General features: G+C 52.2%; 2 protein-coding genes and 1 pseudogene across 3 annotated transcripts; 1 reads left to right on the forward strand and 2 right to left on the reverse strand.

The window, feature by feature from the left end:
* The first annotated feature begins 3,294 nt into the window (after window positions 1-3,294).
* LOC120672368 (phospholipase A1 PLIP1, chloroplastic-like) lies at window positions 3,295-6,601 on the forward strand. The gene is made up of 2 exons (XM_039952729.1): window positions 3,295-4,118; window positions 4,929-6,601. Exons 1-2 carry the CDS (start codon window positions 3,489-3,491, stop codon window positions 6,291-6,293), a joined length of 1,995 nt encoding a protein of 664 aa, XP_039808663.1. The 5' UTR covers window positions 3,295-3,488; the 3' UTR covers window positions 6,294-6,601.
* Window positions 6,602-6,894: 293 nt separating this feature from the next.
* Window positions 6,895-18,138, reverse strand: LOC120672367 (ATP-dependent zinc metalloprotease FTSH 9, chloroplastic/mitochondrial-like). Of its 2 annotated transcripts, none has more exons than XM_039952727.1 (17): window positions 17,490-18,138; window positions 16,733-16,889; window positions 16,259-16,351; window positions 16,044-16,132; window positions 15,486-15,609; window positions 15,096-15,215; window positions 14,901-14,951; window positions 14,357-14,418; window positions 14,010-14,067; window positions 9,571-9,696; window positions 9,407-9,487; window positions 9,164-9,293; window positions 8,723-8,871; window positions 8,306-8,587; window positions 8,145-8,234; window positions 7,601-7,654; window positions 6,895-7,495 (listed from the first exon to the last, which is right to left on the reverse strand). In XM_039952727.1, the coding sequence occupies exons 1-17, from the start codon at window positions 18,029-18,031 to the stop codon at window positions 7,355-7,357; spliced, it is 2,349 nt and encodes a 782-aa protein (XP_039808661.1). In that variant the 5' UTR covers window positions 18,032-18,138; the 3' UTR covers window positions 6,895-7,354. The 2 variants fall into 2 exon arrangements, with proteins under 2 accessions (XP_039808661.1, XP_039808662.1); XM_039952728.1 differs by having other exon boundaries at window positions 16,733-16,886; window positions 17,490-18,046.
* A 1,997-nt stretch (window positions 18,139-20,135) lies between these two features.
* Window positions 20,136-21,066, reverse strand: LOC120674863 (annotated as a pseudogene).
* Between the last annotated feature and the right edge of the window lie 232 nt (window positions 21,067-21,298).

Consider the following 21,298-nt stretch of genomic DNA (forward strand, 5'->3'; position numbering starts at 1 on the left):
CCCGGCCGGCCGGGCCTGCGTCCACCGCCGCCCGTCGTGGTACTCGGCGACGAGGCAGCTTTTCGGTTCACGCGGCCATGGTGGCATTCAGTATTCATGGCCATTGAATCCGTTACGTCCGATACGCACTCGCGTCGCGGTGCATGTGCACGGCCTCTGGCGCGCCTGCGCTCTCTGCCGCTGGAGCGAGGCCGCGGCAGCGACCGGCCGGCCCCGGGCACGGCATTGAAGACTCGATGGCGCCGTCCGGGCAATTCAGTACGGGTACATGCATGGACTTCCCGGGTCGACGGGGTCGTCGCCCCCATCCCCGGCCATGCCCGTCAGTTCGTCGCTCTCATCGCTTGCTCCGGCCATCTCCATGTCCACCATTGCACATGCCCGATCGAGAGATGCGCGCCGACGAGTAACTTTGTCGTCGGCGCCAGAGGAAAACATGGCAGACCACGCTCGGTGGCGGCATCTCGGCACATATAAAATCGCCGGGTCCGTTGGATTCCTCCTCCTTGGTATCGATCGCAAGGAGCCACGCCCATGATGGGGGCACGCTCGATGCGTCCGAGAGAACCATGAGCGGGGTCTCGATCGGCGGAACAGCAAGCTGACAAGATTGCTCTCCTTGCAATTAGCGACGGGATTTAGCTGTGTATATGTAGCAGTAGTAGTAGCAGCAGCCAGTACTAGCTAACCAAAACATTATTGTACTTCATCGTAGTGGTAGATTCTAAAAGATGCTCCAATGAGCCCTCAACTCCATTCTCCTCGCAAAAGATAGAAACTAATTAAAATGCTCCGGTCCGTCCAACTATAGTCGATCGCTGTCGCTACATATTTTATAGTATGCGCATGGCGACCGCCGCTGGGTGGTGCTACAAGGTTTCCGCATCGTTGGCGTCCACGCAAGGGCGCGGCGTCTCCGCCTTGTCGTCTCCGATCGGCGACGCCTTGAGAAACCAACCGCTTCGTCTAATTTTTTGCTCATCAGAATCTCGAGAGCACAGGGCTAGCTCCTGCTGTTGGAACTCTTGTCCGGACGAAAAAACAAGCCGAGCTGGAGTTGGGTAGTGGTAACCACGCCTAGTACGGCCAAAAAGAACGGCGTTTGGAGCAACTAGCACCGAGTTCTTATATCAAGTTCGTTCACGGTGCGTCAGTTTTGGGGAAAGATCGAGAGCTTGTACAACCCAAACACACGTCACACCCCAAACGTGTCGGGTGCATCTACGGATTCGTTTGCATTGGTGCCGGCCCTTTGCTCATTTTGCGCTGAAAATCGCCCCCTGAATCGTGTGCCGCAGCCGTCTGGTCTAGACGGTGGAGTAGTGCTCCCTCCGTCATATTTTGATTTTTATATTTAAGTTAAACTATTATAAATATATATATCGAAAATATAATGTTTTAAATTTCAAATAATAATAATTAAGTCCATTATGAGTTATACAACTATAGAAGAAGAAGAAGAAGATCATGTTTAGTTTGTTTTCGATTATTATCAACTTATCAGTAAAAGTAAGTGATGATCTCATCTACCGTCCTGCTTATTTTCGCTTCTGCGGTCAACGAGAAGAGAAAAACGATAAGCGGGAAAATCTTCGCTTAGCTTGGACGTTGCTGAAACGAAGGGGCCGTAGAACAATCGTACGCCGCACCGCGCGCGCTCGGAAGGCAACAGCAACAGCGCTTGGCACGTTCCCGTTCCCCCACCGACCACTGTCCGCTGGCGCCGAATCGAAACCGAGTCGTGCCCAGCATATTCGATTCCCCTCTCCGTGCGGCGCGTGCGCCCCTGCAACGTGCTGCTTCTTCGCCGCGATTTCGTCCCGGCCCGGGCGGTGGCACGTCCCGTCCGCGACCGGGCAGCAGCGCTTACTTTTACTCGTGTACAGTAGCCTTACTCATATAAAGTATTCCCCGAAATACCCTTCAGATCTCATACGCCTTGGGCCTGCTGCTAGCCGAGAGGTTAGCAAAGCCCCGTTTGCTTTGTAGCGTCTTAGTAAATAGTGATACTTTGATCGTTAATTATAGTGGTAAATAAAGCCAGTTTACGAAACCAACTTTGAAATCCTCACACTAGTAATTCTAAAGAATCTAATGAGACCTTTGACCACGCGATTAGAGAATAGTTACTGTAGCATTACTGTAGTAAATTATCGATTAATTACCATCATTAGATACGTCGCGAAAAATTACACTCATCACTGAAAAAAATTTACAAATTGACTTCATTTACTACTTTATGCATAGAAGATTTTCTTATAGAATGAAATAACGCAGCACGAACCAAACAAGGTCATTTGCCTACCCAACCAGTTAAGGGTGGGAATGTGGAAATGGTTATCCGAATTTTTTGCATCCGTATCCGTATCCGCACCTAATAGATATCCGTATTCGTATCCGATTGTAATGTGGTACTAAAATGGATATATCCGAATTCGTTTTCTCTCATTTTTCTCTATCCGATTCCACATCTTTATTCGACAATATCCGCAACATCCGTATTCGAATAAGAATGAGTACATAGGAAACTATTAAAAATTATATATATAACTAATGATTAGTGATATATTAGTTTTAGTATTAATAATAATGTATTTAGTGGAACAATTTAAGAGTGATCATGAATAAATGACATGTGCTACTAGGTTTAATATTACTAATGATATATAAAGATTAAGTTTAATTAATTTCAATTTAATTAACTGTGTTTTTATATGGATAATCATATTGATTTTAATTTACTTTGGTTTATCCACTTATTGATAAAATTATAAATATACTTTATTCCATTTATTCTTTATAACTATCTATATTTCCATTAAATATTTATTTATTTACATTTATATATTTATATTATTAAATATTTAAATATTTATGGATATATATGTTTTGATGAGATGTCTTTTTCTTAACTACAGCAATTACATACTTTAATCCTTATTGTATAATAACTTAGCGATACCTTCGAAATATATTTATAATGAATAAAATAAACGAATATAACTATGTTCCAAATCATGTAAATATCCGAATTCGTATCCGAATTCTAGACATCCGTTTTGCATCGTATCCGACAACATCCGGATCTGTATCCGTATCCGAGTTAAAATATGATAAAAAATACTATCCGAATTTGATTTCATACGTATCCAATCCGATTCCATCCCTACAACCAACCAGTCCCTTGCTGTCGTGGCGTCTCGGGCTTTTTTTTTTTTTGCGACACTCGGTTTCGGCCTCCGCGCGCGCGCCCTGCCCGAACTGTGCGCTATTAAAGCCCCGCATCGCCGCTTGCGGAAGGCCCCCGTGCTCGGCTCCCTCCCACGCACGGGCTGACCAACCGAACCCGCCTCTGCCGAGCGGGTCGCCACCAAGAAGCTAACCACCAACGCCCACCATCTATTCTCCGCCGCGGGCACCTGCCGAATTCACTCCGCCCCGCCGGCCTCCAGGATACGGGAGCAATTGCGTGAGGCGACGCTGACGCCATGGTGGCGAGCGTCGCGGCCGCGGGGGCAGCCGCGGTGGCGGCGGGGCCGCGGCGCGGGGGCAGGAGGGAGCCGGTGACCATGCACGCCGGCATCCGGCGCTCGCGCTCCGAGCCGCACCTCCGCTGCTCCCGCCGCGTTGGGGCCGCGGGCGCCGCGCTCACCACCAGCCGCTCCATCGGCGTCTTCCCGTTCCAGTTCGGCGCCGCGCCGCTGCGCCCGCCGCCGCTGCCCGACGGCGGCGGCGCCGGGTCCCGCCTCCTCACCCTGGCGGACGACCCGCCGCCGCCCGAGGCCGAGGCCGAGGCCGAGCCCGAGCCGGAAATGCCGGCCGCCCGCAGGACCGAGGCGCACTGGCTCGACCGCCTCCTCGAGCTGCGGTCGCGCTTCCACGACCCCGCCAAGCGCGACTTCCTCGGCGACGAGGACTTCGACGACGACGACGTGTACCACCTCGACGGCGACCACGACGGCGGCTGCGGTGTGAGCTACGACGACGACGAGGAGGACGCCAGGTGGGACCAGCACTCCTTCGGCAAGCTGCTGGCGCGCGCCCCGCTCGGCGAGGCGCGGCTCTTCGCGCAGCTGGCCTTCCTCTGCAACATGGCTTACGTCATCCCCGAGATCAAGGTGAGCCACCGCGCGAGCGCAAACCCCCACCGAACGACGAACAAAATGATAAACCCCTAGCCGTCCGCTCGGGCCCCGACGGCCGAGATCGGCTGATCTAAATCCCCGTGCCGTGCTGCTCAACTAATCACGGCCAGGGGGGGATCCTCGCGCCTACAGGCTGGGCCTGGGCTGGACTGGAGGTGCATGGGGCCCACTGCTAGCTCGTCTTTATAGGTAGGACCTTGGCGGCTTCAATTCGCGCCGACTGCTAGCTCGAAACGAAGGCTTCCGTTCCGCCGTCCTCGCGCCCACATATTAGGTGCAACACCCACGTAATTGCTAGCCGCACTAAGAACAACTTGCGCGTCAATTATTCTTTTTTCCTAGAGCATGATTCCTTGTGATTATTAGTGACAATTTTGCTGCTGTTTTGCTGGTAGCTGTTAGGTTTGTGCCGTAGCCTGCGTGTAGTTTTCTGGATTTAATGGAGAAAAATTGCACGTAATTTTCTGATGTTTTCTCCAGGTAGTTGCTGGAAAGGTCCATGTACCGGCAAACCGCGGCCAAATGATGTCCCGTATTTTCTCTCAAAATGATGACCCGTATCCAAAACTTGGTTCTGATTGTGATGCGATGCTGCCATGCTTTTCGATTGGTTTTCATTTTGGATATTTCCACCTCTCTTGTACTCGCACATTTAACTGAACCTGAATCAATGCTCGATGAACTTTTGTTACTTTTAATCTGTTGATTGAAGCACAGTCAGTAAGTGACAATGCGAGTAGCAGCACCTGAAGAAGGTCAGCTGATTTCGTACTGTGATTTCAGGTCGAGGAGCTGAAGAAGCATTACGGATTGCGGTTCGTGACGTCGTCGCTGGAGAAGAAGGCCGAGGCTGGCATCATAAGCGCCAAGCTGGACGCGGACTCCACCCGGCCGCGCACCGCCCCGGCGTACGAGGTGGCCTCCGGCCCGCAGCCGCGCCGGCCGATCCGGTCCCACCTGGCCTACGAGGTGGCGGCGTCGGCCGCGTCCTACGTCCGCGCGCGCGCGCGGGGCCTGCTCTCGTTCGGCGCGCCGCCGCAGCACCAGCAGGCGGCGGGGCAGGGCCGGCTGTACAACTCGGGCGTGGCCGCCTACATGGCGGCGTCGACGGTGACGGCGGTGGTGGCCGCGGAGGACGAGGCGCGGCAGGAGGCGGCCCGCGACCTGCGGTCGCCGCTGTCGTCGCCGTGCGAGTGGTTCGCGTGCGACGAGGCGGACGCGCGCACCCGGTGCTTCGTCATCCAGGGCTCCGACTCGCTGGCGTCGTGGCAGGCCAACCTCCTGTTCGAGCCAACCGAGTTCGAGGGCACGGGGGTGCTGGTGCACCGCGGCATCTACGAGGCGGCCAAGGGCATCCTCGAGCAGCTGATGCCGGAGATCGAGGCGCACCTGGCGGCGCACGGCGGCGGGCGGCTGCGGTTCACGGGCCACTCCCTCGGTGGCAGCCTCGCGGTGCTGGTCAGCCTGATGCTGCTGGCGCGCGGGGTGGTGGCGCCCGAGGCGCTCCACCCTGTGGTCACGTTCGGGGCGCCCTCCGTGTTCTGCGGCGGGCACCGCGTGCTGGAGGCGCTGGGCGTCGGCGAGGCGCACGTCCGGTCCGTGGCCATGCACCGGGACATCGTGCCCAGGGCCTTCTCGTGCCGCTACCCGGGCCACGCCATCGCGCTGCTCAAGCGCCTCAACGGCGTGCTCCACACCCACCCGTGCCTCAACACCCACCGGGCGCTCTACACGCCCATGGGCGCCACCTACATCCTGCAGCCCGACAGCAGCGCGTCGCCGCGGCACCCGCTCCTCCCCGAGGGAGCGGCGCTGTTCCGGCTCGACCCGGACGACGCCGCGCCGAGGGCCCTGGTGGCCAGCGCGCTGCGCGCCTTCCTCAATTCGCCGCACCCGCTCGAGACGCTGAGCGACCTGTCGGCCTACGGCGCCGAGGGCGCCATCCTCCGGGACCACGAGTCCAGCAACTACTTCAGGGCGCTCAGCGCGCTGGCCAGGGCGCCGCCGCGCCGCCGGAAGCAGCCGGAGATCGTCTGGCAGCTGCCGGGCGTCGAGCGGCTGCAGCAGTACTGGTGGCCGGGGATCGCCGGCACCGTCATCCTGGCGCCGGTTGCCATCAGCAACAAGGAGCTGGTCTCCGAGGCGTAGAGAGACTCCAAGCTGGTATGCAACATTGCAATTGCATTCCTTTGGCTGTGCTCGCTTGACGGCTTGAGCAGTGTACATTCTTTGGTTCTTTCGTTTCTTCTGCACGAGGTACATAAGAGGGGTACAGCATTCTCTTCAGCGTTGTAGGTTCGTGAGCGAATTGTAAGCATTGTACAGGAGCATCTGGTTAATAAGACGATGATGGGTTTGTCATGGGTTCATGTGAGGGAATGCATGAATTCCACCTGTAAACTTCTTTGTTTAAATGGAAACGAAACTTTGGAATACTACTCAACGGAGCAAGTAAACCCTCTGAATTGCAGGGTAACGCAGAGCTCTACCGCGCCCCACTCCGCAAGTGGTGGTGTCCTCACGCCAGCATGCCATCTTGATATGCATCATATTCACTCCTTTAAGTTATAGCTCATTTTAGCTTTACCCCTGTCAAAGTTGTATAATTTTAAATAAGTTTATAGAGGGAAAAACACCAACGTCTACAATATAAAAGTAGCCCCAATGAATCCACCGTGAAATAATATCTTGACAATGGATGCATTTGGTATAAACTTTGATAAGATTAACTTAGGACAAAGAGAGCATCTAAGAGTGAATCAATGTTTATTTGGTACCAACATGTTATATGTACGGGTTCCTTACAACAAATGTAAACAAAAAGGTGAAAAGCACATTGTAAAAACATGTCACCCTAGCCAGAAACCTAGCATTCAGAACATGCAATGTTACACCTATATCTCTCCTAGCTAAACTAAAAGTATGGAGGGGCTTTGCAATCCAAAGCTTCGCCAGGGACCATGGTGGTCTTCCAATGAAAGAATTATCCATAAGCTTGCATCACCCTTTGCAAATATCTTCTTCTGATGCTTGCCTGTTCACCAAATGAAAATGGTGCCGTGAAGAAAATGCACCACAGGTTTTGTACCCCATTTTACAGAAGGGGGATGTCTGAAAGAACTTCCATGGTTCATCTAGGCACCATTTACTGTACATGGATTTACAATTCACAGTTGGTGAATGCTGTCCGGATGTAACGAAAGAATCTTTTAAGTGAGGGCAAACTCCTCATCTTGGAAGGAGAACTGGGGCTCTTCTTGGTATGGATGAACTACTTTGTTGATCTCATCCGCAGTAAGTGTTTCATGCTCCAGCAGCGCATTTGCTAACGCATGTAATTGCTTCTCATGCTGAAAAAAGTTGAGAACAATGAACCAATGCTAAGTGAGGAATGAGGATCTGGAGTTAAATGACAGTGATCATGCTGGGGCAGAACTCATGGTTGTGAGACAAACCTTCTTAAGCAAACGCTTGACCCGCCCATAAGCCTCTCTTAGGAGCTTCACTACCTGCAAGGCCATGTTATCAGAAAATGCGAAAGAGGAAATCACAGCCACTTTTACACAGGTGAGCTGCATATCATTGCATTAAGATAAAAGAACTGAAGAAGAGCCTAAAATAGACGGTACAACACAACACCACACACCCACAAAACACTCAGGTTACATACGCGCCCGACATAAACACAAAACGACCAACATAGGTCTCTACATGGGCAATCAGCCAGTAGGACTACCAGCGACCAATCGCAGCCACTTCATTAATGTCAGCAATGCAGCCAACCACATTGAACACTAGACTAGTTAATGCAGACTACGCACAAGCAAACCAGACACTGATCACTAACTTACACAAGCGATATATTGAGAATGAAAGTAACATACAACATGAGCTAGAATTTACCCAAAAATATAGGAACAGATCTCCCTAAATGTTTAGCAAAATGGAAGATGTCATTACTCATCAGTATATTTGAGCACAAGACCTATGAAAAAATACCTCAGCATCTATCCTCGATTGCATCTCTACACTTGGCCGCTCTTTCACATGCACAGGACCAATAGCATCACTCATCCCACAGTTTGATACCTGTTAAGTCATAGTTAGTTAAGCCACTTAGAACACACTAATAATCAATTTCCCAGCAGACAAATAATCACCATGTACTGGGCAAGTTCCGTTGCAGTATGAAGATCATTTCGTGCCCCAGTTGTAACATTGTCTTCCCCAAAGATCAGCTCTTCAGCAACCCTCCCACCCATGCAAACATCAAGACGTGCCTGGAGTTGTTTCTTGCTAATAGAAGTCTCATCTTGTGAGGGAAGTTGCGTGACCATTCCAAGGGCAGACCCACGAGGAAGGATAGTTGCCTTGTGAATGGGGTGAGCACCCTGGGTGTTGAGTGCAACAATAGCATGTCCACTTTCATGGTAGGCAGTAAGCTAATGAAAAAAAAAGAAATTAATTATATACCGGAATTCATAGTTTCTCCAATCTATAGATTAACAAAAACTGATATTACAACTAGTTGCTATTTTTAACTCGCGAAAAAGGGAAAACAACAAAAATAAACATGCCTTTCTCGATTCATTAGATATGAACATTGATTTCCTCTCAGTTCCCATGATAATACGATCTTTGGCAAACTCCAATTGTGCAGCAGTCAACTTGTCAGCACCTTCAACTGCAGCCTTAATTGCTGCAATGTTTACAAGGTTCGCAAGGTCTAACAGAAATGAACAAAGAAATGTCAGAATATCAGTGTAATATCCAAAACATTATACACAAGGCATCTTTAATATATTTTCTTAAAGTGAAAAACGTTTAATATTGTATTTGTACTCAAAGAAAGGTTAGGACCTGGAATCGTAAATGATAAAGGGAAATCAGGAAAATGGTCTGGTAATGGAAAGAATTACCCAATCACTATCCGGATAGGGAATCCCTCATGGTACTTTTATAAAATGAAATGTGAAATATTACTTCCACAGCAGTGGAATAAGGGGAAATGTGCGTACCAGCCCCATTAAAACCAGGTGTACTACGAGCAATTGCATTGATATCTACATCATTGGCCACTGGCTTGTCTTGCAAATAGAGCTCCAGAATCTCTTGGCGGCCCCGCACATCTGGGCTTGGGACAACAATCTAGCAGAGAAAGCTCGACAGAATTAATCAATTTACTTTTGCACCACACTTAATAGAACCTTTTGGGATTGGATACTTTTCAACATAATCAGGAATTTGCTAAGGTGACTTACATGCCTATCAAATCTACCAGGTCGCGTGAGTGCAGGGTCAAGAATGTCTGGCAAGTTTGTTGCAGCCATTACAATTATTCCCTGTAAGATTCATATAAACTGGAAAGAGTCAGATAAAGGTCTGAGTACGGTGCTTATTCAATTACGTGATAGCCTAACTTTACCTCGTTCTGTTCAAACCCATCCATCTCAACAAGAAGTTGATGCAGTGTTTTCTTTGTGTGCCCTTCCCACTGTTTTCGAGTTGAACCCACAGCATCTATTTCATCAATGAATACAATGCATGGTGCCTGAAAAAACAAAGATTGTTAAAGCGACATTGTCCCCTGTATTGAAGAATGCATGACTCTCCCTTGCCAAAAAAAAAAAGAATGCATGCCTCTTTGGACAAGATTTGTCTCCAACATATAACCTTGACCACTAGTTTTCATAGTGATATGTAATATGTTAGCAAAAAATGTAAAAATATTGCATTTCAGAAGCACATTTCATAACATATATATAATGTCGGTACCCTGCAACTGGGGTACCCACTCCTACTGTGCCAAGACTCGCGTAGTTATCCGTAACTACGCCCTAAGGAGCTGAGTAGCCGGACCCCTGGGGTCCGACTCCATCGCACCAGACCAACGGTCCCGGACCCGCTTCCCGCGCGGGGACGGGTCCGGTGTCACCACGCGTCCTAGAGGTGGAAATGCTCAGTACCTGTGGCCGCGGACCCAGACCCCCACAGGTGGGTCCGGGACCTCCACGTGCCATCCGGACTCCCGCAGATGGGTCCGGGACCTCCACGTGCCTATCCGGACCCCCGTGAGCTCTCGGCTCAGCTAGCTGATCGGGAGGGGTCCGGAGCCGCCACGTGTCACGCAGACGCGGGCGCGGGCACAAGCCTTCCGCTGGAAGCTCCCTCACCCACCCGCATTAAGTGCGAGTGGTTGAGGCAGGCTCTGCTGCCTCTGTGCACGGGGCAGCTTTTGTCAGTCCACACTGTAGATCGTCAGTTACCGAGGCGGCTCGTCAGTTACCAAGACAAGCATTAAAGACTCAGCGTCGTGCGCATGGGCGACGAGTCATGATGACCAGCTACTGACTGGAGCAACAGTGCACGCTGCTACAGTGGTCTGAGTCAGTAGTTCGGCGCTTCATCATGACCTCGACGTGCGGCTGCAGAGGCTAGACTCTACTCTGACATGACAGGACAGCTCAAGACCATCCCTGGTCAGAAGCTACGCACGGAAGCCGACGACAAGATCTCCGGATCTGAGGCATTGAAGGCCAAAGTGTAGTTTATAATACATCGCCGGGTCCACATGTCGGGGCCCCGCTCAGTGTACGTGCTCCCCTTGAACATATAAAAGGGAGAGCACGCCCGCTGGAACAAGCGCTCGCGGACTCTCTCGAGGCAAGGCAATACAACACACAGTGGACGTAGGGTATTACGCTCCGGCGGCCCGAACCACTTGAAACCCTGCTGTGTTCATCGTGTTCTTGAGCGAGATTGAACTAGTCACTAGCTAACCCCCGAGTACTCACCCTCTGGGCTTAGGCGGGTGACTTCCGCCACCCGGCTGTGGTTTGCCACACCACGACATTTGGCACGCAAGGTAGGGGGGCTTTAGCTAGTTTTAGCTCATCTCTTGCCCATCTCCATGGCTCGGGTGGTTGACCACTCCCACCACGACGACGACGTGGAGATGACGGAGGGTGTGGCGTCATCCGCGCCACACGCCTCTCGTCTTCCTGCGCCAGGGGCAACCGTGCCCGTGGAGCAACCACCGTCGGCAGCGGCGCGCGCTGCACGTCGGCAAGAGTCAGGGCGCCCGTCAAGGGCCCCCGCACAAGCTGCGAGCGGCGGAGCGACAAATCCCAGCTCGCAGCATACCTCACTCATGTGAGGAAGCCCGCTCTGGCGGAAAGCCGACTCCGGTCGCACCAAGCCCGCTCCGGCGGAAAGCCGACTCCGGTCGCATCAAGCCCGCTCCGGCGGAAAGCCGACTCCGGTCGCACCAAGCCCGCTCCGGCGGAAAGCCGACTCCGGTCGCACCAAAGCCGCTCCGGCGGAAAGCCGACTCCGGCCACACCAAGCTCGCTTCGGCGGAAAGCCCACTCCGGTCGCATTAAGCCGACTCTGGTGGCTCTCTCCGGCAGAAAGCCGACTCCGGTCGCACCCCCGACTCTACATCTCTGTAAGTCCTAACCTTAGAGGCCCAGCAGGAAATAAAGTCTTTTCCTTTGTAACTAGGTAGTACTTCCGTGTGGTCCAGTCCGGTGAGCCTCCCCCGTGGAGGGGGCCGGACCTCTGCGAACCAGGTTCAGGGAAGCGTACTCACCCTCCGGGGAGATCCAGAGCCGTGTAGCCACTTAGACTGGTTCCGTACCCTAAGCCTGCATGCTCTACCTCCCTAGGGCGAGTACCGTAGTACCTAAGACTGGGGGCCCGGAGGTCCGGACAGCTCCGGCCTCATAAACCCGTGTTCTGCCTTACATCGCACATCTCATGTACATCTAGTTATAAAGGAAAAGTTTATTCTCAGTTCGCCTCTAAGGATGTTGCATTCCAATTTCAATCTACGCATTCTGTTTGCGCTAACCCCCACGTGGCTTCTTACTCTTGTGCGGTGATTGTGGTCCGAATTGAGTTGGCTAATTAGTGACTTAGCTCGAGACCCCTCATGGAAGAGAGGGGTTCGGACCCCTGGGAACCTGCAGGTTCAGGGAAGCGCACTCATTCTCCGGGGAGGTCCGGAGCCGTGTAGCCGCTTAGACTGGTTCCGTACCCTAAACCTGCACGCACCACCTCCTGTGAATGAGTGTCGTAGTACCTAGGACTGGGAACCTGGAGGTCCGGATTTTCTCTTAACCTAAAAGCCGGCCCCTTGAGCTCCGTTCACTGAACCTAGCTGTCTATCTCAAAGGATTACAGCCAACAGGATTTGGGACCCGTGGGCACGCTACTAAGCATCTACCTTGAGTCATGTGCAGGTCCAAACGTGATGATGCAGCAGGTGACCCAAAGGATGGACGACGCAGGACAAGACCCTTGCGGCGCGCACTGCTGGGCGCCAGAAGCAGCCAAGTTGCTCACAGTAGTGGCCCCACCTGCTGGTTCGTTGCCTCTCCCGAGGCGGGCCCGGGGGCCTCTGTCGGTACCCTGCAACTGGGGTACCCACTCCTACTGTGCCAAGACTCGCGTAGTTATCCGTAACTACGCCCTAAGGAGCTGAGTAGCCGGACCCCTGGGGTCCGACTCCATCTCACCAGACCAACTGTCCCGGACCCGCTTTCCGCTCGGGGACGGGTCCGGTGTCACCATGCGTCCTAGAGGTGGAAATGCTCAGTACCTGTGGCCGCGGACCCAGACCCCCGCAGGTGGGTCCGGGACCTCCACGTGCCATCCGGACTCCCGCAGATGGGTCCGGGACCTCCACGTGCCTATCCGGACCCCCGTGAGCTCTCGACTCAGCTAGCTGATCGGGAGGGGTCCGGAGCCGCCATGTGTCACGCAGACGCGGGCGCGGGCACAAGCCTTCCGCTGGAAGCTCCCTCACCCACCCACATTAAGTGCGAGTGGTTGAGGCAGGCTCTGCTGCCTCTGGACACGGGGCAGCTTTTGTCAGTCCACACTGTAGATCGCCAGTTACCGAGGCGGCTCGTCAGTTACCAAGACAAGCATTAAAGACTCAGCGCCGTGCGCATGGGCGACGAGTCATGATGACCAGCTACTGACTGGAGCAACAGTGCACGCTGCTACAGTGTCTGAGTCAGTAGTTCGGCGCTTCATCATGACCTCGACGCGCGGCTGCAGAGGCTAGACTCTATTCTGACAGGACAGCTCAAGACCATCCCTGATCAGAAGCTACGCACGGAAGCCGCCGACAAGATCTCCAGATCTGAGGCATTGAAGGCCAAAGTGTAGTTTATAATACATCGCCGGGTCCACATGTCGGGGCCCCGCTCAGTGTACGTGCTCCCCTTGGACATATAAAAGGGAGAGCACGCCCGCTAGAACAAGCGCTCGCGGACTCTCTCGAGGCAAGGCAATACAACACACAGTGGACGTAGGGTATTACGCTCCGGCGGCCCGAACCACTCGAAACCCTGCTGTGTTCATCGTGTTCTTGAGCAAGATTGAACTAGTCACTAGCTAACCCCCGAGTACTCACCCTCTGGGTTTAGGCGGGTGCCTTCCGCCACCCGGCTGTGGTTTGCCACACCACGACATATAATATCATTGTTCATGTTATCAAACTAAAGAGTTTTCTCCCCTTGCAAAACATATTCGCATTCCAAGTATAGGAATTTTGACTGGTCAAATGATAAATAATATTTCTGGATGGGACTATTCTTTTTTATGAAAGCAAAAGAAGGTTCAATATTTATCCTTCTGGAAAGAAACCAATGAGTCATCAATTAATGTAAAACAATGCATTAATGATATATCTGCTGCTGCATACTCAATTATACAGGGTAGTCAAATAAAGTGAGTAAATGAAAGGTTGCCCAAGGTAGGTAGCTAGCTCTGATTGAGAAACCATAGACACTGAGAAAATGTTGAAGGAGAAGCTCAGAAAAATACAAGTTGAGAGGAAAAAGGTGTAAATACCTTCTTCTTTGCGGCTTGAAACAATGATCTCACTCTCCTAGCACCAACACCAACAAACCTGAGAAGATGGTCACAGTAAGTCAAAGTTAAACAAGGAAACTTTGATAGTAAGAAATAGCCTGGTGATATTAAATTTTAGATGTTGCAGACTTGTATTTGCCATGAATGCCAAAAAAGTATCATTTTAGTAGCATTTCAACAACATTATGGAAGAAATTCAAATCATAGACATTGACCGTGGGTTATTTTTCTGCATCAAGAAAGACAAAATGACAATTGGTAGAGCAAAGTTCTAGAAGAATAGAAGAAAATTATAACGCCAGATAGCACCGTACAAGAGATCTTACATTTCCTCAAATTCTGAACCTGCTCGGTAGAAAAATGGTACACCAGCTTCTCCAGCAATGGCCTAGAGCAAAAGGCCAGGCCCAGTAAGGTATTGTTTGTTCAAGGAAACAGCAGTAGCATAAAAAAATATCAGACAACTATAGCCAGTTGCTCTATATAGGATACAAATGAGAGGAGTACATGTGATGGTCCCCCCCCCCCCAAAATATAAAAAACATCATTCCAGGAACTTTAGGGCAAATTAATAAGTAAAATAGCCTTATTTGTCCCTATTTATTAACCATGTTTGGTGCTAATTGACTGCCGCGTGCACATGCACATACTAAATGGGATGACAATGACTTGTTTTTCGAGACAAATTTTGAATCCCAGAATTACTTGTTTTTACGGATGGAGTATATGTATAAGAAAAAAAACATAGTGCAAAATTCAAAAAGTAGTATAGCTAAGTCATACTCAGACTGTCTGGTCGTGTGAGCTTCTCCCTCACAAGAGGAAAAAAAAACACATCAAACAATTAATGGGACCTCCAAACAAGCTTACCTTTGCAAGTAGTGTTTTCCCAGTTCCTGGAGCACCAGTCAAAAGTATTCCCTGCAAAAAAAAGGTGAGAATTTATTAAACAGCAAGATTTACAACAGCTCAATCAGCCAATAAAAATCGACATGTATATCTCGAGGAGTTCATAGAACAAGGTAACGACAAAATGTTGCTTGCAGTATGGCATAGAATGATTACCTTCGGTAGCTTTCCACCAAGGCGAGTGAACTTTGAAGGGTTTTTGAGATACTCAACTACCTCCTCAAGTTCCTTTTTTGCATCATCGCACCCTTTGACGTCTTTAAATGTCTTGACATTCTGTAACAGAAAAGTTCAATTGAATATGTGTTTGTTTCTGTACCGAGAAATCACATTAATAAAAAAAACAACCACAACAAAAATAGTATTGCACCCAAAAAACACACTAAAGTTTATGTATGAACTCAAGGAGGACCAAGATATTAATAAAAAAACAACCACAACAAAAATAGTATTGCACCCAAAAAACACACTACAGTTTATGTATGAACTCAAGGAGGACCAAGATATTGTTCTTGTACAAATACTTTATTAAGTGTAATCACGTACCTTCTCGGGCATGATATCCTTATTGATCTCTTTTGGGGAATATGATGAGCTAGAACCGACACCAGATGCCCCAATTCCACCTAAGCTACCGATATATTTTTGAAGCGCAGCAGCACCCATCACCCTGAAACAAAATATAGCCCAGTGACAGTGAGTATCTGCAAAGTAACATAAATTGTTCAATACAAGAAGTTTGGCCCAAGCAATTAACAGATTCATAAAATTATTCATTTAAAATGAAATAAAAAAATTGTTTCTCAATTCTCTACATCTACTGTGAATGCACTAATTATGATCATTAGAAGTCTGTGTATGACGTGACAATTCTGTGCCTGAGTTAAACCACAAGAGAGTAGGAATGTGGGGGTCCGTTCAATTTGCATCGACTTATCGAATTAAAAATTTGGTCTCGTCGTGCTGGTTGATTCAACATCTCAGTGACTTCCATTAAGCCAAGTTGGAAGGGAACAAAAGAGGTTGATATGAAGTTATGAACATCATGGTATAATATGAATTAGCAAAATGCTAGCTAGTAGAATCATGAAAGGTTGAATATACCACATTACTCCAACAGCAATTGTGAACAAGATAGTTGAGAAGATCTCTTGAGCAAACCGTGTTGATCTACCAGTTGTTTTGGGGTCAACCTGATGATGCAATGAAATCCATCAAAACATAATTTAAGGATTAATATCACAAGAATTTGGCCCCTGGCTATCAAAATGGTCATGATCAATAAACCAATAGCGTGATTTAAAGTTGTGTTAACTCACCATTACTACATGTAACGGTTGCTTTTCTGATATCCCAGGGTTCATGAAAGGTTTGTCCTCATTCCCAGATACACGCTGCTTCAACTCTTGCAACTACTGACATAAATGCATATTACGGAGAGTGAAGAAGTGGTTACAACATGGTGATTAAAACTCAAAGGTAGTAGAAGTCAATACACAGTGACAGCTGACAGAAACCATAGGACACAAGGAAGGGTGATATCAGGAAGTTAGAAGCTTTGAGCTTTTGCAGGATGGCAGCATTGTTTCTCACTATGAAGAAACAAGCAAGCTTTACTTGAAAAAAAGTGTCTCAACAAATGGTATACTTAAAAGCATCCATAGAAGCATGGTTATAGATTGAGCAATCAAGTACTTAGGCATGGACATTGGGTGGCATTGTAGAAGGCTTGGGAAAGCTGGATTTCAGTTAAGTTACCAAATGCGGTATAAGGAATTGCAAAAGAAACTTACCAGGGCTGGCAGACTTGCAGACCTCCCAGATTGTTCATCTGGAAGGTAATCAGCTATAGCATTAGTGAGAATTAGTGCCCGGAGGTACTCTGCAACCCCTCTGCTATCCACAGCATGACTTCTTTGCTCAAACCTTTTAATGACCTCTTCCGGGCTGCTATAATTTCAATGCACGCCAAAATATTGGGAAATCAAGAAGGGGAAAGATACCATTATGTAGTTTCTCAGTAGAAGATTTCTTACAATTTTCAGTACAAACAAAAACAAGATAATAACAAAAAAATGTTTCTCCCATTATCATTAATTGTCTAAATAGTTCCAACAGATAGCACGGCAAAGAACTCCACAACATATGTCAACAATACAACCACTAATAATGATTGTGCAGATACAAGGACTCCAAGTCTCCAACTATAAGTGAAATGGACGATTTGGCCACAAATTTCAGAACATCCATGATTTATGCTTTTAGCAATGATCAAGCAGTATGAATCATCAGCCACTCCTCACATTTTTTTGTGATAACTTTGATAAATGATAACTTTGAAATCAGCAAATCAACATATCAGGCATATCGAGGGTACAGAATTAACTCAACATCACAAAAGTTGGAATTCATACCCACAAACTTCTCAAAGTGTTCCTAAGATTGATTCCATCCTTGTTAATTAAGTCAAACTATCCGAAGCGTCCAAATTGCCACGCTATTTACTGAATCAGAACTACATTTGCCCAATTCTCAGAGTTAACAACGCACCTGAACTTGTTGAGCTCGTGGAGGAGCGCGCTCTGCTTGGCGGCGTCGGTGGGGTTGGCGTCCGCGTCCTCGATCAGCCGTTGCAGGCGGCGGTCGGGCCGCCAGAAGGGCCACCATCTCATCCAGTCCCCCGACACCACCCAGTCAACGAACCTCCTTACCGCGGCCACCACCGCGGCCGCAACCGCCACGACCCAGGCCCTAGCCTTGTCCACCAGGTCCTCCAGCTCCCCGTTCCCACTCATCGCCGCGGGCTGCGCCGCAGCTGCCGCGCCCGTGGCCTCCGCCTCCGCCTCAGGCTCGGGCTCCGGCTCGGGCTCGGGCTCGGGCTCGGCCTCCGCCGCGGCCGCGGCCGCGGGTGGCTCGGGTGCGGCGGGCTGCGGCGCGTCGGGGGCCAATGCGCGGAGGTAGAGCGGGGCGCGGCGGTGCGCGGGGGCCGCGCGGGGGAAGGAGGCGGACGCGGAGGGGAGCGGCAGCCGGCGCCGCGGGGGCAGCGGCGAGGGGAGCGGGCGGAGGAGGAGGGAGGCCTGAAGCGCGCTCATGGCGGCGGAGGGAGGGCGGGCGGGCGGCGCCGGCGAGGTGGAAGGCGCGCGACTTGGCGAGAGGGGCTCCCCCTTGTCTTTTCCCCTTTTTCACTCTGGAGAGGTGGGTCTCCTTTTTAGTGGACACGAGGAGTAGCCTTATCGCGAACGGCGCGGCCGCGGCCGCGGCCACTGACGGGAGGCGAGGCGACGAGGGCTACGGGACGACGACGCGGCGGTGTTGGCGGTTGGTAGGATTCACGCGGGCCGTTGGTTCCCGGAGGGGCGGATGGGGACGGACGGCTCGGGTGCGAGGACGGCTGGAGCTGGAGCTGGTCCCGCCCGCCGAGCCAGGTCCGTCCCAAGCAAGCACTGGCACTCCGGTTCAAGCAAGGGACCGATTATCTCTCACGCAATCACGCGCGCACACGAGCGAGAAGGCAGGCAGGAAGGATGGAATAGAGTAAGCTTCACGTGCCAAGCGATCCATTATGAATGCCGTTTAGAAACATGAGCATTTTACAAGATTCGAGCAGGATTTTGATCTTATCCCTTCATTTTTAACTTGGTCTCACCTTTTTTTTAACTCGGGGGCGTAATGTGCAAATTTTTCGGATGTCAAAATTAGCAGTCGAGGAATTACTATGTACTTCCCAACCCCGCCCGCGCTCTCGCGACCAGCCTGCCGGCTCCACCGCTCCGATGCCGCCGGCCACCAAATCTGCATGTCTGTTGCCTCCTCCGCTCGCTAGATTCGTTCGTCCGGCACCCAGCGGCCACCTTCCCGCCCCCGGCGGCGCTCAGCTGTGCGCCCCCCCTCGCCTGCTCGGCTGTGCACGCCACCTCCTCCGCCTTAATGCCCAGTGCGCCAGCATTCTCCCTTCCCTTCCTCTCCCACTCCCGCCCCTGCCTTCCCCTCGCCCTCCTTCCCTGCCGCCTCCTCCACTTCCGCCCTCCTAGCTGCTCCACCTTGTCGTCGCCCCTCCCCCCGCTCTCGGCCTGCCTCGCCTTGCTCCTGGCTTGGGGTGTGGTTTTCTGCCGAGCCAATTCTCTCAATGCCATTAAAATTTTAGTCAATCCCTTGATTGTCATTGACCCCACATGTCATAGACACAAAAAAATCCCTTCAATGTCATTTAGTGGCATTCAAAAAATTGACAAAAATTTCAATGGGAATTAACTCTTTTCTGCCGGTGTCTTACGCGTCTTCCACTTTCCCATCGTCCGTTCCCAATCGCCGGCTTCCCCTCTCACCCTGCCCACCCTGCTCTGGGTCGTCCACTCGGCGGGCGCCCCCTACGTCAACTCGCACTGGGTGGCCACGGCGCTATCGTTCCTCTTTTCCTCATGGGAGGACCATTTCTTTGTCACCTCCCCTCTTCCCAGCATCTTCTCGACGTCGCCCTCCTGCCCGGCGGTTGCAGCTACCATCCTCCGCCATGGTTCGTGCTCCTTCGGTAGCTTGCCATGCTCCCGATTGTCTGTCTGTGATTCAGCATGCATTTTTTTTTTTTTGAATTTCCTCTTCTCTGGTGGATCCCCCATCCTGTCCTCGACGCTTATCTCTGGCGCTAGGCGCCTCCCTCGGGTTTGCCCCCCAGCCGTCTCGTCCCGTCGCATTTACTGCAATGCTCGACAGGGAGGGACTGGTGCCGCCTGTCGTCTCGGGTGGTGCAGCCACATCGTCGTGCTCCTCCTCCGCTCATGCTGCTGGTGATTGCAGATTTTTACACGTGCGCCCCTCCGTCTTTGTCCAGCGACGGAGCTCTACCCGGCTCCGACCCCTCCTATGTCAGATCTTTTCGTTGAGATCGTGCGCTCACCGCCTCGTGACCTGCGCCCTCTAGCCTCCTCCCCTCCGGCTTCACCATCCTCCCCTCGTAGTTGCTTCTGCTACCTTTCCAGCTCCCACACCGTCGCTGACTGTCGGGATCCTGTCTGGTGCCGTGGGTGTTGCCTTTATGGCCATCGCTTTGGAGCCTACTTGGCTCCCATTGGACGCTCCTCCAGCATGCCTGGCCTCCCCCCTCGCAGGAACCGCTAGCCTTGGTCTCGAGTTAATTCCCTGAATGCCATCAAAATTTTAGCTAATCTCTTCAATGCCATCAAAATTTAGATCATCCCTTCATTGCCACTGAAATTTTACTTTAATCCCTTCAATGACATTTCCGTTAGATTTGGTGCACTGCTCCGTGAAAAAACTGTGCAGAAACGTTAAGCTGCATCTGCCAATTTTTCTTGTTCCGTTTTTACCCTTGTAAATCTTCCCCAACCCCTCCCGATCCCCGATGGTGGTCAGGGGCACCGAGCTCCCGCGTTCCCCTCCCGATCTGCAGGGTGCAGACCCACCCCACCCTCGGCACGGCAGCAGCAGCACCGACGCCTCGCCGCCGCCGCACGCCCTGCACGCCCACTTGCTCGCCGCAGGGGACGACGCGTCCGCGCCCGCGGCCTCGGCCTCCACGAAGCAGTGGGACTCCGCGTTGTCCGCCGCCGCGCCGGCGAGGCCGGCGCTAGTGTCGCCGAAGCCCTCCTCCACGGCGGGCTGTGCCGGGGCAACTCCGGCACCGGCGCCGCGGAGGAGGGTGTCGAGCGCGACACGGAGCCCCGTGGCGGCGGCCTCGTTGCTGCGCGCCAGGCCGCACCACGCCTGGCTCTCGGCGGCCGCCTGCCGGAGCCGCTCCTCGAGCTCCGCGGCGCCCAGCTCGGCCTCCTTCTCCCGCAGCGGCGGCGCGCGCCAGCGCCTGGCGCTGCTGCTTCCGCGTCTGCTCTAGCCCGGCGCGCAGCCGCTCGCACTCGGCGAGCACCACCGCGTCCACCTCCGCCGCGCCCTGCCGGCACAGCTCCGCCAGCAGCGCGTCCGCTGACGACGCAGCGGCGGCGGCCGCCCGCCCGCTCGTCGACGCCGTCGCAGACGAATCCGCCATTCGGGCCGCGACCGCCGCCGGCGCGGGCGAGTGGTGCTGCGCCACGGCGGCCCTCTGCATCCCCGGGATCGGCAGCAGCGCCGCCGACGAGGAAGCCACGAGGCCGCCGAACTGCGCTTGAACGGCCATGTTGCTGAGTCTTCTTCTTCCTTGAGAGGACGGAGATCAAGGGAGAGGCGGCGAGATCAAGGCTCAAGAACACGGCCGGAGCAGTGAAAGGTGAGGAGGAAGGGGAGGGGCGCCGCCGCCATGGGCCGCCGCCGAGGGGCCCCGCCATCGCGGCAGGGCCGCCGCCGAGGAGCGCCGCCGTCGCGGCAGGACCACCGTGGAGGGGGCGCCGCCGGCCGCCGCCATGGGCCGT

The sequence above is a fragment of the Panicum virgatum genome, chromosome 5N, assembly GCF_016808335.1.
Source record: "Panicum virgatum strain AP13 chromosome 5N, P.virgatum_v5, whole genome shotgun sequence".
NCBI lineage: Eukaryota > Viridiplantae > Streptophyta > Magnoliopsida > Poales > Poaceae > Panicum > Panicum virgatum.